The sequence below is a fragment of the Leptonychotes weddellii genome, chromosome 3 (genome assembly GCF_054177405.1).
Source record: "Leptonychotes weddellii isolate Sample4059 chromosome 3, ASM5417740v2, whole genome shotgun sequence".
In the NCBI taxonomy this organism is placed as follows: Eukaryota; Metazoa; Chordata; class Mammalia; order Carnivora; family Phocidae; genus Leptonychotes; species Leptonychotes weddellii.
In genome coordinates, this window is record NC_138371.1 from 121,731,003 (window position 1) to 121,746,189 (window position 15,187).

The 15,187-nt window shown below is 39.3% G+C and overlaps 1 protein-coding gene across 3 annotated transcripts in view; it reads left to right on the forward strand.

The window, feature by feature from the left end:
- RCBTB1 (RCC1 and BTB domain containing protein 1) overlaps positions 1–15,187 on the forward strand; it is a 50,346-nt gene that overhangs the window by 6,890 nt on the left and 28,269 nt on the right. Inside the window, exons 2-4 of one of the 3 annotated variants that reach the window (XM_031032075.2) lie at positions 10,420–10,495; positions 10,616–10,785; positions 11,334–11,484. In XM_031032075.2, the coding sequence (XP_030887935.1) occupies positions 10,660–10,785; positions 11,334–11,484 (277 nt within the window). In that variant the 5' untranslated portion in view covers positions 10,420–10,495; positions 10,616–10,659. Of the gene's footprint in view, positions 1–10,419; positions 10,496–10,615; positions 10,786–11,333; positions 11,485–15,187 lie in introns of those variants that run through there. The other 2 variants (XM_031032077.2, XM_081815441.1) reach the window with 2 other exon arrangements.

Sequence of the window (15,187 nt, forward strand, 5' to 3'; positions counted from 1 at the left end):
GTCAGTTTGTTTTTAAATGAAAGTAAGAGGATTACCTTGTCACCTGTTCATCTGCATCTTTATGAAGGATGGCATAAACTCTTGGAGAATGCCACGGTTCGGAGCCCCTTTGTCTTTGTGGAATTTGTCAAGTATTCAGGACGTTCCGCTTCATTCTTCTAGTAAGGTAAGCTTGCAGAAAAGAGAAGTGGGTGACAAATTCTAGCAGCTGGGGCAGTAAAATATCAGTATCTCAGTAAATCTCTGAAACTTTGCTTCTTTGCAGTACTTATACCATGGAACCAGTGCAGTAGTTTTAAAGTGTATTTTTATTTAGGGGTCCCTGGGTAGCTCAGGGTCCTGGGATCCAGCCCAGGGTCCTGGGATCCTGCCCAGCAGGGAGACGGCGCCTCCTTCTCCCACTGCCCTCCCGCCCCCCGCCCCCGCTTGTGTGCGCTTGCGCGCGCTTGCGCATGCTCGCGCGCGCTCTCTCAAATAAATGAAATCTTTTTTAAAAAATAAAGTATATTTTGATTTATAAAGTTGTTTTTTTTTAAAGATTTATTTATTTATTTGAGAGAGAGAATGAGAGACAGAGAGCATGAGAGGGAGGAGGGTCAGAGGGAGAAGCAGACTCCCTGCTGAGCAGGGAGCCCGATGTGGGACTCGATCCCGGGACTCCAGGATCATGACCTGAGCCGAAGGCAGTCGCTTAACCAACTGAGCCACCCAGGCGCCCCGATTTATAAAGTTTTTTAAAGATTTTATTTATTTATTTGACAGAGAGAGACACAGCGAGAGAGGGAACACAAGCAGGGGGAGTGGGAGGGGGAGAAGCAGGCTCCCCGCTGAGCAGGGAGACCGATGCGGGGCTCGATCCCAGGACCCCAGGATCATGACCTGAGCTAAGGCAGACGCTTAACGACTGAGCCACCCAGGCGCCCCTGATTTATAAAGTTTTGAGGCCGAGTCTATCTTAGAGGCCTGTCTGGACCTTGGAAATACGTTTGGAGTCTAAGAGGTGTAGCATCTGTTCAGTCTCAAACAGCTCATCAGAGTAAGTATGGAAGAAATCGATGAGCCTAACATTTGGCTCTTCTGTAACTTCAGCAGTTTCTTGAACTTATTTTGCTGTAGCACAGATGTAGGACATGACAGGCTGTGAAGTTGCACCCCCAAAGTTTACCTAAAACCCTAGAACTCGTCTATTTGAGAGTTGTACTAGAATTGAAATACAGTCCCCCAAAATAGAGAAAGATGGCTACACACTTAAATCTTTTGTGCTCAAACAGGAACTTCCATTGGTGAAAAAGGAAGAAAGCTATGAAAAACACTCATTCCTGCAGGAAACTGGGTGATCCTCCCTGAGGAAATGCTTTCATTTCATCATCTGCTAGAATACTAAGAATTTGATTTCTGGGATTTCATGTAGCAGTTTTCTAGAATACATCATTTTCACATAGTTTTAACTTATTGTGCAAGTAATTTTTTTCCGTTTATACATTGATACATATCACATGGACCATGTATTTGTATGTGGTATCCTATTGTTTGCATAGTTATTCTACTTATACTTGTGTTCTAGGTTTCTAGTTCCTAAGATCTTTCTATTAGACCATAATCTCCTCAGAGCCAGGGACCATGAATGTATTGCTCCTTATGATTTCCCCCAGCATTCTTGGTATGTGGGGTCATTGTCAGAAGAAGAATTAATATATGCTATTATTTTGTTCACATTATCATACAGTAGTGCTTTTTTGGTAAGGCATCTTAGACTTTATCAATAGCTCATTAGCTATGAATAAATTCCTATTGTAAGGCAGCTTAGCAACTTAAGCTGATAACAAATAATTACCCATCCAGTTATGAAAATGGAAAAACCTCTATTAGAAATTTCTAGTGTACTTACATGTAAGTGCTTTAATTTAAATAAATTTCTTTGCAATTAAAAGAAATCTTTTTTCATATTTGACACAGCTGTTTTCAAATAGCCTGTACCAGGCTACATCTTGTATGCTAAAGCGTGGACAGGTCGCTTTTAAACAGATTGATTCAGCATTCAGAGTCCTTATGTTTACTGTAAGAATATCCGCCTCCATGATAAGAAACGATACAAACTCACATCCTGCCCTAAGATTGACAGCGTAAGAAGAGCCAGAATCTTGGTGCTAATCAGTTCCGCGGGGCTCTTCATACTATTCTGACCTCTTTTCCTCAGCAAGCTTTTAGGCCAGCAGAAGACAGATTCTGAGGTGTACTTTCCCACTGGTTGCGTCCGTCTCCTTTTTTGCCAAATACATGCTGGTTAGAATGAAGGTTGGGATCTGTGCGGAAGACCCATGCTTGTAAGTCATAATTCTAATTTCTCCTGTTATTGAGAGCATTATTTTATCAAAAACAGAGTTTTCCTGGACTGATTTCTCCATTTCCTGTTGTTTTTTAAAAATTTTGTAAGTGTATTCAAATATATTTTTTGCTAGATCAGTAAAGCAAACCTTCCTTTAACAGTTACTTGGTTCCTAGGGGAAGGGAAAATAAGTGTGCTCTCAGAGGGATCAAAAGATTGGTTGCTACATTACTCCTTTAGTCTTCTAGTTCTAAATGTAGATTTCTAAAATTGGAAGGTCTGTGTTTGTCCTCTTGACTAAATTTGCTTTCAGAGTGTAAAATAAAATAACCTTTTCTTCTCCATGCCATGAGCTTTCTGAGGGACAGTGCTTGTCACTAGGAAAAGCCATCCAGGGAATGGGATTTTGATCTGTAGTACCAGTGGACACAGAAAAAGTCTGTGGGAATATGGGATATATTTTCAAGTGCCAGAGAAAATATGGAGATCCAAGTGAGTTGGCATATTAGCCTCTGAAGGTGTTAAAACTCTTTTCCATCCTCTGCTTTCATTTCTCATTTCTGTTCTCCTTGCTTTCTTTCCATATGGCAAAAAAACAAGAACTCATTGATTCACCTATTAATGCCCAGTGAGTGACAGCTGAGGCTGAACATACCAAGGCTTTTTATGAGAAAGTACTTCCTAAATAATAGGCAGAAAAAATGTTGCAAAAAGAAAAAAGATTATCTTACTGAAGTACTTCAGAGGTGATTATTTAATATAACGGACATACTAATTACAACTCATTTTTATGATTATCAATCAAGCCCTAGAAAGACTGGTCATCATAACAAATAGTTGGTTTAGTTTGAATTGCTGTATATGCTGGAAAGTTCTAAGAAGGCTATATGTCTTTTAGAAATGTTCCATTCAGGATTTCTTTAATCTGAACTTGCCTTCCTAAGACAGAATTAATGAATTATGATTGTACTTTTTCAAAAATATTTTTTAGGACTGAAACACTTTTATATTTAATTTAAAAATACAATCTTTTAGTTTATTAATGCAGGTTTGATGTAAACCCATGGGATCATAATTTTATTTTTTTTTTAAAGATTGGTTTATTTGAGAGAGAGTGCAGACACGTGTGTGAGGGACGGGCAGAGGGAGAGGAAGAGAATCTCAAGTGTACTCCCCACTGAGCACAGAGCCACCCTGAGATCATGACCTGAGCCAAAACCAAGAGTTGGTTGCTTAACCCACTGAGCCACCCAGGCGCCTCCATAATTTGATTTTTAAAAATTGTGATAAAATAGGGCGCCTGGGTGGCTCAGTGGGTTAAGCGACTGCCTTCGGCTCAGGTCATGATCCTGGAGTCCTGGGATCGAGTCCCGCATCGGGCTACCTGCTCAGCAGGGAGTCTGCTTCTCCCTCTCCCGCTCACCCCTCTTGTGCTCTTTCTCTCTCTCACTCTCTCTCTCAAATAAATAAATAAAATCTTTAAAAAAAAATGTGATAAAATATACATAACATAAAAATTATTTTAACCATTTGTGAGTATACAGTTTACTGACTTTAAGAACATTCACGTTATTAGGCAGTTGTTAGAACTACCTGTCTCCAGGGGCGCCTGGGTGGCTCACATGGTTAAGCGTCTGCCTTCGGCTCAGGTCATGATCCCAGGGTCCTGGGATCGAGTCCCACATCGGGCTCCCTGCTCCTTGGGAGCCTGCTTCTCCCTCTGCCTCTCTCTCTCTCATGAATAAATAAATAAAATCTTTAAAAAAAAAAAAAAAAAAGAACTACCTGTCTCCATAGAACTTTCTCATCATCCCAAACTGACACTCTGTACCCATTAAACAACTCCCCATTCTCATCTCCCCCCAGTCCCTGGCAACTGTCATTCTCCTTTTTGCCTCTATAAGGTACTAGGCTCGGTACCTCATGTAAGTGGAGTCATGCAATTGTGTTCTTTTGTGTCTGGCTTGTTTCACTTAGCCTAATGTTCTCAGGGTTCAACCCCATTATATCATGTATCAGTCATTTCTTTTTTAAGGTCGAATAATATTCCATTGTATGTAGATACCACATTTGTTTATCCATGCATCTGTTGGTAGATATTTGGGTTTTCTACCTTTTGGCTATTGTGAATAATGTTGCTCTGATCATTGGTGTATGACTATCCAAGTCCCTGCTTTCAATTCTTTTGTGTATATACTAGAAATAGAATTGCTAGATCTTATGGTAATTCTGTCTTTAATTTTTTGAGGAGCTGACATAATGTTTTCTACATTGCCTGTAACATTTTACATTCCCACTTCCTACATTTAATTTTATATTAATAACTCATTTTACAGATTTGCTTGAAACACTGCCATCCTAGGTTGTAAATTTAAGGCAAGAATACCTCTTTAAGACGATCGACTCTGAAAAACAAACTGAGGGTTCTAGAGGGGAGGGGGGTGGGAGGATGGGTTAGCCTGGTGATGGGTATTAAAGAGGGCACATTCTGCATGGAGCACTGGGTGTTATGCACAAACAATGAATCATGGAACACTACATCAAAAACTAATGATGTAATGTATGGTGATTAACATAACAATAAAAAATTTAAAAAAGAATACCTCTTTAAACTTTAGCAATTAGGGGGTATATATAATTCAAATAACTAAGCTTTTATTTTCATTTAAAATATTTGTTTATCTTTCGGTCGCAAAGTGTTTGTTACAGAAATGTGGAATATATTTGAACAGTACAAAGAAAGTACCACTTCTGAATCTTTCCAGAGAAATACATTTGGTGTATATGTATCCTTTTATCTGTATGTATTGTATTTTAAAACATTGTAATCACGTAGCACATACTGTTTTCTAACATAGCTAAGCCTTACAGGTGCACTTGGTTTTTTGCAGGGTGTTTTGTTTTGTTTGTGGGAATAAGCTCATAGTTTAGCTTTTTGTTAGCATCTCCCTTGGGATACTTCATTTGAGGGATGCGTAGTACTATGGAAGGAAAAGCATTGGGTTACCTTCCTTAAAATCACTGCTGAATACTTACAAAGTGTGTGCCTATCCAGGATGGCCTAGGTTGAGCAGGCCATTTGAAGATTCTTCCCTATTAGTAGTGCCTCCTGATAGAATATTATTATTTGAAGCATGATGATTTAAATGAAATGATGTTGAACTATGTTTATATACCTTTAAGTGTAATCCATACAATTAGAACAAATTTGTTAATACTTCTACTTCATGTTTAGGCAAATTTAGTAGATGAGTAGATGTCATAAGACATCTACTGTCCTAATACTGTTCTTCTTGTGATAGGTCCTTATATTTCTGACTCATTGTTAGCCACAGTGGTTCTTAAGTCTGGTATAGATTTCATAACAGATTAAAGCTAGTGATTCCACCTGCTTTAGCCTTTTAGATTAGTAGTATACGCACTTTATAATTATGTGGTAGAGGGTCAAACATATGAAGTTGATAGAATGATACTTAGTATGATTTTCTCAACATTAGCTAGCAAAGGTGTTGCTGCCCCCAGGAAACTGGAGAAATTAAACATCTCACCACAGTAATCTAATCGTAATGATGATGGTGGTAATTTTGAGTTAATTAGAAAATGGTGGTGGTATTTGCATTTACATTATACTGCCTTAGGAAAAGATACGCCACATGCCCACGTTCAGGACTTCTATTCCTTACAGCACATAGCACATGCTGAGTTTTAATACCTCCACAAAACCTCTTGGGGAACCTCGTCTGAATTCTGAGGATACCTTGTTCATGTCATCAGCTACTCATCTTGAACATAGTCTAATGAAGACATACTTTGTGCTTTAGCAGTCTGTAGCCCAAGGAGGCACCTTGTGCTCGTACACTCTTGTGAGCTCCTTGAGGACAAAGGTGCGTTTGGTCTCCAGGACCTGCCGCCTGGTGGTTTTCAGAGGAAGGAAGGAATGAGTGACATTCACAAGGTTTAACCAGGCAAATCTAGATAGAGGCATATTAGGAAACACATTTTAAGGGGGGAAGGTCTTTTTGTATTTGAAGCATTTTAAAAACAGATGCTGGTGTACATTATTAGACAAAGTCAGAAGGAAATAATATTGGAGAAGTTTAATCACTGAAGGGACAGGGCTGATGTTCTCTGATGTGAGAAGAATCAGAGGGCTGGGGGTTGAGTCCTGAGTATGCCACTCATTGCTCTGTGACCTTGGGAAGTCACTTTGCCTCTGAGCCCCACTCCTCATCTGCTAAGAATTAATTATGACCTTTCTTCCTTACAAGAGTATCGTGAAAATTAGATGAAATAACCTATGTGAAGCTGCTTAACATAGTGTCTGCAACAGTTTTTTTTTTTGTTTTTTTTTTTTTAAGTTTTTATTTGGAGGGGGAGCACAGAGGGAGAGGGAGAAGCACACTCCCTGCTGAGCGGATAGCCTGATGCAGGGCTTGATCCCAGGAGCCTGAGATCATGACCTGAGCTGAAGGCCACCACTTAACTGACTGAGCCACCCAGGCCCCCCAGCAACAGTTCTTGATCACTGTTCGTGTCTTCCTTCCTGGTCTTTATTTACTTAACAGAATCATGTTGCTAGGAGTAATTACTTAGCTTGGGCAGCATTTACTGCCGTTGTTCTCACGTGTTCCAAAATCCCCTGCAGCTTGTTCATTACATCTTGAACATAACATTATAGAATCTTACAGGACAGATTTTTGAGACCCAGGCTCAGGAAGGTAGGTGGCATGTCACACTGATTAATTAAAAGCCAACCTGGGAATAAAACATGTGCTCAGGACGCTGTCTTTTCCACCATGCCAAGGCTGTTGATAACGCTTTCTGCTTTTATGATGGTTGTGGACCTGTGAGGTACATGACCTGGTTTTATATTAACTTTTAATTTGACAAGCCTTTGGAGAAATATCTTGTAAAATAAAGCTTCAAGTAATTTAGGAATGGGTTCATATAATAAGTTCATAAAATAAGCCACCATTATGAAATATGTAATATGTTCATACAATAAGCCACCATTATAAAATATATAATATGTTCATATAATAAACCATCATTATGAAATATATATAATTTCATATAATAAGCCATCATTATGAAAGCCTGATTTTTCAGTAGCTTACCAAAACCCTTGGGGGCAGAGTGGCCTGTGACTGATTGACTTCAGAATAATTGTACTGTTGTCAGGAAATTGTATGATGGTAGTATCCCTTTGTGTTGTCATTTTAAATGTGGTTATCATATTTTTTTGGCTAATTTAAATCCCCCCTTTTCCCTGTTTATTTAAAATTCTATATTATATACAATATTACATGTTGAGAACTAACTTTGATGTGGTTCATATTCTAGGAAAATAAAGTGCTAGATTTTTTTTGGAATTGATCTATCTGCTTATAGACATTTACACTGTTTCTTGTGACTCCTTCCTTGTCTGTTTTGTAAGAGACACAAGGCAGGCCATTTGGGTGGGGCAGGGTGGGAGGCATCTTTTTTGTTACCTCGAAGAGCTTTTAAGATAATCATCTTACCATACAAAGAACACAAAAATCAAGAACAAAGAAAAGAACAATAGCCCAGGAGGAAAAATAGGGACTTTATGTAAAAGGATGATGCATGAGGCCAAGAAATGAAGAGTGCACGTGCAGATTCCAGATTCTGGATTGTGTGGCTTCAAGGCCCAGACTCAGCCACTTAATGGTTTGAGCAAATTCTTAAAATCCCTTTGCCTCCATTTCCTTGTCTGTAAAGTGAGGATTTACACGAATTAATAGATGTAAAATATTAAGAACACACTTGGCACATAGTGTTCGAGAAATATCAGTTGTTATTGTTGCTGTTATTGTGATTATTTTTTAAATGGTGCCCAGCCGCACTCATCATAGGAGGAATTCAAGTTGAAACAAAACCAAGACACCATGATAATACACTGTGTGGTAAGGATGTGGGTAACCAGGTGCTGCCAAACATTGGTGGTTATTTTATGTACGCATACTACTTCGGTAGAGGACAATTTGAGATAACTGTTAAAAAGGTAAAATAGCAATTTGGGGTGCCTGGGTGGTGCTTTAAGACTCTTTCTCCCTCTGCCCCTACCCCTGCTCTGTGCTTGCTCACTCTCAAATAAATAAATAAATCTTTAAAAAATAGCAATTAGGGCGCCTGGGTGGCTCAGTTGGTTAAGTGACTGCCTTCGGCTCAGGTCATGATCCTGGAGTCCCTGGATCGAGTCCTGCATCAGGCTCCCTGCTCAGCAGGGAGTCTGCTTCTCCCTCTGACCCTCCCCCCTCTCATGTGCTCTCTCTCTCTCTCTCTCATTCTCTCTCTCAAATAAATAAATAAAATCTTATAAAAAAAAATAAAAAATAAAAAAATAGCAATTAGACTTTGACCCAGCAGTTCCATTTTTAGGAATTTATCTTATAAATGTATGTATAAAAAAAGACAAGTATATGCAATAATATATGTAGACAATAATTGCAGTCTTGTTTATGCTAGGAAAAGACTAGCAGTGACTTGAACAGTCTCTCAGTGGAAGGAGATAAGTTGTTAACTTGATGTAATGGAATGTGCTAATATAGAATGATTTCCAAGATGTACTGTTAAGTAAGGGAAAAAAGGCTTCCACACACACATACACATAATGTTTTTGTAAGCATACGCTATCTCTGGAAGGAATTAGAAACAGCTGTTCACAGTGGTTGCCTTTGAGGAGAGGGTTGGGGAGGGATGGTAGGGAAACTTACTTTCCTTTACCCCTTTATACCAGTTGAAACAAAATTTTTCAACATGTTTATGTATTAGTTTTTTACCCTTCCGCAAATCCTTTACCTGTTCCCACCGGCACGCACACATGCACACTTCTCAGAACATCCAGATGCTGTGCCAGGAGTCTGGCTGTGGAGTGATGGGGAATGGCCTGTCCTTGATCGTGTTTAATGCTAATTGAATATGTGATGTGATTCTTGGGTCATAGTAGTCATCTGCTCCTTGTCATCCAAGTTGGTGCTGTTGGGAAAAGTCTCCCTGGATGGTGAAAACTGAGGCTTGGCTAAGTATACCTAAGCCCCAAGGCTCTCTCTAGGTGTTATCAGAGGTGCTGGAGGCCAGAAGGCCTTGGTCTTGAGCCTGGCTCTCCTGGCTATTTTTAGAGGTCTGAGAAGAGAGTGAGCAGCAAGGAACTTCAGGAGTTCTGTACCTCATTAGGAAACCCTGGTTGTATTTATAAACTGGTTCTATTTCAGTTTCTAGAGGTGAGAGCCAGAATGGAAACTCAACTTGGCATGGTAGGGTTTTGTGCTTGTGCAGCTCCCTGGAATTTCTAGAAATACTTTTTTAACCCTAGAAGACTTGGAGGCATGACAAGGATAGATCTTTGTGTAAAACTCCTTAAACAGGTCAAATTTAGAGTTTTATGGAAATTTATACCTATGTCTTCTTTTTATAGGATACTATTTAAGCTAATTGCTACTTGCATGAAGGTTATAGGCATGACCTTGAACACAAGATTAGGGTGAATTGTCTTTCCTTGTTCATATGATAACTTTTCAGTGTGAAATAAAATTTGATCTGTGTATATGTAGAATACATGGTCATAGAAATTAGGACCAGAATATAATACTTTATTTTGTGGTTTCATTCTGTATATCTTTCGGCTAGTCCTTCTTAATATTTTTGCCACTTTAGACTTACGTGAGGGATGTCCCATTCCCATCATTAAACAGTGGCTTGGTATGGCAGTGATTTTCTACAAGGGATGGGGATCTTTGAGTGCATCCTGGGGGTTGGAGGAGGACAGTGGGGAAGTAGGGGTAATGATTCTGATTTGTTATAACATTCATGTGCATGCACATACCCTCCCGCCCTCCCTCTCCTAAGCAAGAATTCAGTGTCTTACGCAAACTAGTACTGTAACCTTTAACTTTATTATCTCAGTAACCTAAAGAAAAAGTTCTGATGAGACACCCTGGTTTCATCCAGTTAGCAGCCTTAACATTATCTGCTGTCTGGTTGCAAATAAGCAAGTATGTAACAGATAAGCACTGACTTGTGAGTAGGTAAGACAAACAACTGGTTCTAGCAAGCTGTTCCTCTCATTGCAGAAAAAGGCCCAGGTTTGACCACAGGGGAAGGATTGGACAGGTTGCTGGGGAAAGTGAGTGGTCCATTTAACCAAAGGTAGGTACTTTCTTTTGGAATTAGGTTTTGTTTCCTTTTATTCACAGTGTCTTTTTTTTTTTTTTTTGAAGTTAGTTTAGTGGTTATTTCATTTTTTTCTTGGGATCTTTTTTGTTGCAGCAGAGATGTTGGCCTATTTATAGGAATTACTTGAAGCCAGAGTCATGGTGGATGTAGGAAAGTGGCCAATCTTCACTCTGCTCTCACCTCAAGAAATTGCATCTATTCGGAAAGCATGTGTCTTTGGCACCTCAGCCAATGAAGCACTGTACGTTACTGACAATGATGAGGTAAGAATCTCTCAAAACCCAGAGTGTGATTTTAGGGGGCGAGCTTTAAAGTGTGAAGTTTGAAGACCAAGAAAATGTTGTGGCCAGCCGATCTTTCCAGAATGCAAATTTACTCATATCAGTCTCTGTTTTGAAATATTTCCGTGGAAGATCCATAGATCCCCTTGGCCCTTACTTTCCTTCCAGTCTTTTCTCCTACCACTATCCCAGATGTACCCAGCAAGGCCTACCTCCTTATCTTCTGAAAGGGTTGGGGATAAAAAGAGCCTGAAATTCAAGAAGACCATGTCTTTGATATAATTTCTCTCTCCTTTCAGTTTCTTGATTTAATACCCCTCAACCCCCTGCTACTCTTTGAATTTCATAGTATAGCCAAATATTCTAAAACTTAATGTCATCAGGGGTTGAATTTTTCTTAATCCGATCAGTCTCTTCCTACCTACTGAGCTGTCACACTGAACTTGAGTGTGTCTTATTTTCAGAGTGGAGAAGGGAGCCTTTGTGTAACTTTAGGCCAAGTGACTCAGACAAAACTATTTGTTTTCTAGGTCTTTGTATTTGGACTGAACTATAGTAACTGTCTAGGAACTGGAGATAACCAGAGTACACTTGTACCCAAAAAGCTAGAAGCCTTATGTGGAAAGAAGATTAAAAGCCTTAGTTATGGGAGTGGACCACATGTCCTTCTCAGCACCGAAGGTAAAGAGGGAACAAAGTCAGCTTTTCAGTTTGTGGGAAATCGAGCCTGAATTCTGAGCTAAGGTGTGGTGGGGCCATATGAAATAATTTTGAGTGGTTTATTTCTTAATTTCTGAGAACTATACCAAACTGATAAAAGTTAAGCACTTCAGGCTAACTCTGAAACAGCCATAATATTGCTTGCAAATTAAGCAAACGTTAGAATACTAATGTAAAGTTGTTAAAGATTAGATGTAGCAAATGAAGTAGTCCTGCCTAATTTTTCAGTGGATTTATGGGAGCAAGGCAGCCTTTGTGTTTTACTTGGCACATTTTCGTAAACACACATGATTCTGGTTTTCCTTTCATTGTGTAGTTTCTGAATCTCTAATTTAAGAAATCTTAGTTTATTCCCTGGCATTCATGTGTGTGCCATCTGGAAAGACTGTGAGATAGATTCTTCTCCTTTTAATCTCTGCCTCTCTAAGATCACTGAAAAAGGACACTATAACATTCTTCTTTGGTAATTTATCTCTACTGTGGGCAACCAGGACTCTCTGAAGATAGGTTCTATATAACCTAAATTCTTCCCTTTATATTTTAAGCATGTTAACTCTTGCTCTGTCTCTAGCAGAGACCCTCTGCTTTCTGTGGGGAAGCTTTCTGTTTGCTTCTCTTTCTCTCTCCAGACTGAGGAATCACAGCTTCCTTGGATATTGCCAGAGGTCTTAGTATTGAGCTTTTTAATTGCCTTTAACTCATATCTGAATCTACTCCAAGTTGTCTGCATCTTTCTCAAGCTGTGAGATCCAGATCTGAGCATGATTGTCTGGTGAGAATATAACTGGTATTGAGCATAATGAGGTGATGATCTCACTTCCATGTTTTGTAACCATGCTCTCTGGCATCACACTGGCTCTTTCAGGCAGTTACTGCTTTGCTGACTGGTTCTGCTTGTCATCTCTTGTGACCTGATTTGATTTTTTCCTAACAAATATCAGTTTTAACTGGTCATTGATTTCTGACTGTAAAACACTGGGGCAGTTTTTAGAGCAAACACACTAAAATGTATGCATTTATTGTATTTATTTATTTTTTAAACAAAGATTATTTGAGAGCGCGAGCGTGTGCACACACGCATGTGTGAGTGGGGAGAGGGGCAAAGGGAGAGGGAGAGACAGAATCTCAAGCAGACTCTCCGCTCAGTGTGGAGCCCAATACAGGGCTTGATCTCATGACCCTGAGATCATGACCTGAGCCGAAATAAAGAGTTGGGTTCTTAACTGACTGAGCCACCCAGGCACCCCTAAAACATACACATTTCAATTCTTGGTTTTCTTCAAAGTGGTGACCTTAGGAAATTACAACTTTTGGAATTATTTCCAGAGTCTAGATCATGTAGTCTTAACCATCTTGAGTGTTACAATTAAGATATAAAATAAACATAAAACATAAAAATATAAATAAAATAACTGATTTTCTTGTGGGAATATTTTTTAATTCAATTTTGATTGTTACATTTTATACAATATAATTTAAACATGCCCTACATTATGTATCAGATGTATGTATAGCACATATGTTTGTGCATGTTATATATGTATTACAAACAAATAGTTTTAAAACAAATTAAACCATTTAAAACACTTGAAACCATCAAGTAGTATATGGCTTTTATCAAAAAAACAGAAGGACCTCTGCCTCACCGCTTCTCAGTCTTAGAAACTACCCTTCAGAAGGAACCACTTTTAACCCCTTCAAATGTTTCTTCTCATGTTAATCTTATATTTTTAAGTTAACACACTTATACTCTTTCTGAATTTTCAATTTTAGATCTTATTTTTCCAGTTTTTATCATGGCAGATAGAAGTTAGCTTTCTTTCCTCTTTTTTTCCTCCTCCAGTCATTTCAATATAGCAATACCACCATTCTGATTAAATCGATATTCAGTGTTTACATTATTAGGACTCTGTGTGATTTATAGCTGAACCATCACCTTTCTGTACAACTGTTTGTTTTCCTGGGGTTCATTCACTTATTTTTCTATAGGGCTGTCATTATGTCCAGACTCTCCCATAGTACAGTATTGTGTCTCAGCACTTCTGAGATTATCTAGTTGTCTCTGGAGCCCTCGTCCCCATGTTCCAGCCGGGACTGGTCACTGTAGCCCTGCCTCCCAGCTCTCAGCCTGGAATTTCATTCACCGTCATCCATGGAAGTCCCCTTACCTTTGTCCTTCCTGGATCCCCTATTTCTTGTGCCCCCGTGTTGTCTTCCTTGGATTATACCCTTATTTGGGTGAAACACATTCTCTGGTAGCTTCCCAAAGAAAGTGGTATGAGAGAAATCTTTGAGACGTTCTCTTAAAATGTCTTCATTTTACACATGCAGTTGCTCGGTGAAAATCCTATTTCAGAATTTTAAAGTCATTTCACCTCTCAAGTCAGGCTTGCTGTTGAGATTCTGATGCCATTCTGACTTTCGCTATTTTTGCATTTGTTTTTTCCTCTTTGGAAGGTTTAAGGATCTTTTCTTTGTTCCCAGTTTTCTGAAAAAATCATGGTTATGTACTCTAGTGGATAATTTTTAATTAAGTAATTAAGAAAATTTATGAGAGAGAGCGTGCGCACACGAGTGAGAGAGTGAGAGAGAGCATGAGCAGGGGGAGGGTGGGAGAAGCAGACTCCATGCTGAGCAGGGAGCCCGACTGGGGCTCGATCCCAGGACCCCAGAACTATGACCTGAACCGAAGACAGATGCCTAACTGAGCCACCCAGGTGCCCCAATTTTTAATTTATTGATCATTCTGTTGACTCCAGTTTGGAAATTCCTTCATGTCTAGATTATTTTCTTGTCATATTTCATGGATAATGTCCCTTCTTTGTTCTTTTTTGGAACTTTTCTTAGAAGGAAGTTAGAGGATTCTGAACTGATCCTCTTTTTTATATTTTGTTTCCTATCTATTTTTTGGGAAATTTCTTCAACTTTATCTTACAACTCTGATGTCAGATTTTCACATTTCTGCTGTTACGTTTTCCCGTTCTCTTTCTTGTTCTCTCAATGTGCCTTTCTCAAGCCTCCTGTCCTTGTGTCATGGATTCACTAACTTCTCTTTGAGGCTGTCGTAGGTTACTTTCAAGTTGTCTTCTGTTCTCTGTAGTGTTTCTTTTTCTTCCCCTCCCAGATTTCTTCTTTCTTTTTAATTTGTTTTGGTCTCTGACTTTTCTTGTCAGAGGCTTTCTTGAAAAGTTTGGTGATCCTTGGCCATCTGTCCTCAGGTGAGACCCAGGCGCTGATACACATGTTGGGAACACTGGATTCATGGGTGGGGCTTGTCAAGTGCCGAGCTTGACTTTAGGGAGATAATAACTGTTGCATTAGGGATTCTCCCAGTGTCAGTATGTGAGCTTCTGTAGGGTAGAACCTTCCAGATTCTTGACCTGGATCGGTTTTTTTTGCCAGCTTTCCATGAGTAGGGGAAGGACAGGGGTCTCACTATTCAGTACGTGGACTTCTACTTCTCCTTTCCTCACTATGGTGCCTCACAGCTGTTGTCAGGGCCTCTCTGGAGTATTTTTCTAGCTCATTTTCTTTGTCATGTTATGTAGGAGAAGGGAGGGAAGGAGATTCGGGCAAAGGGAGAAGTTGGGCTGCAGGGAGTTACGTAAAGAAATTCACAGCAAGTAAATGCTCTAGGTCTCTTGTCTTTTTTTTTTTTTTTTTT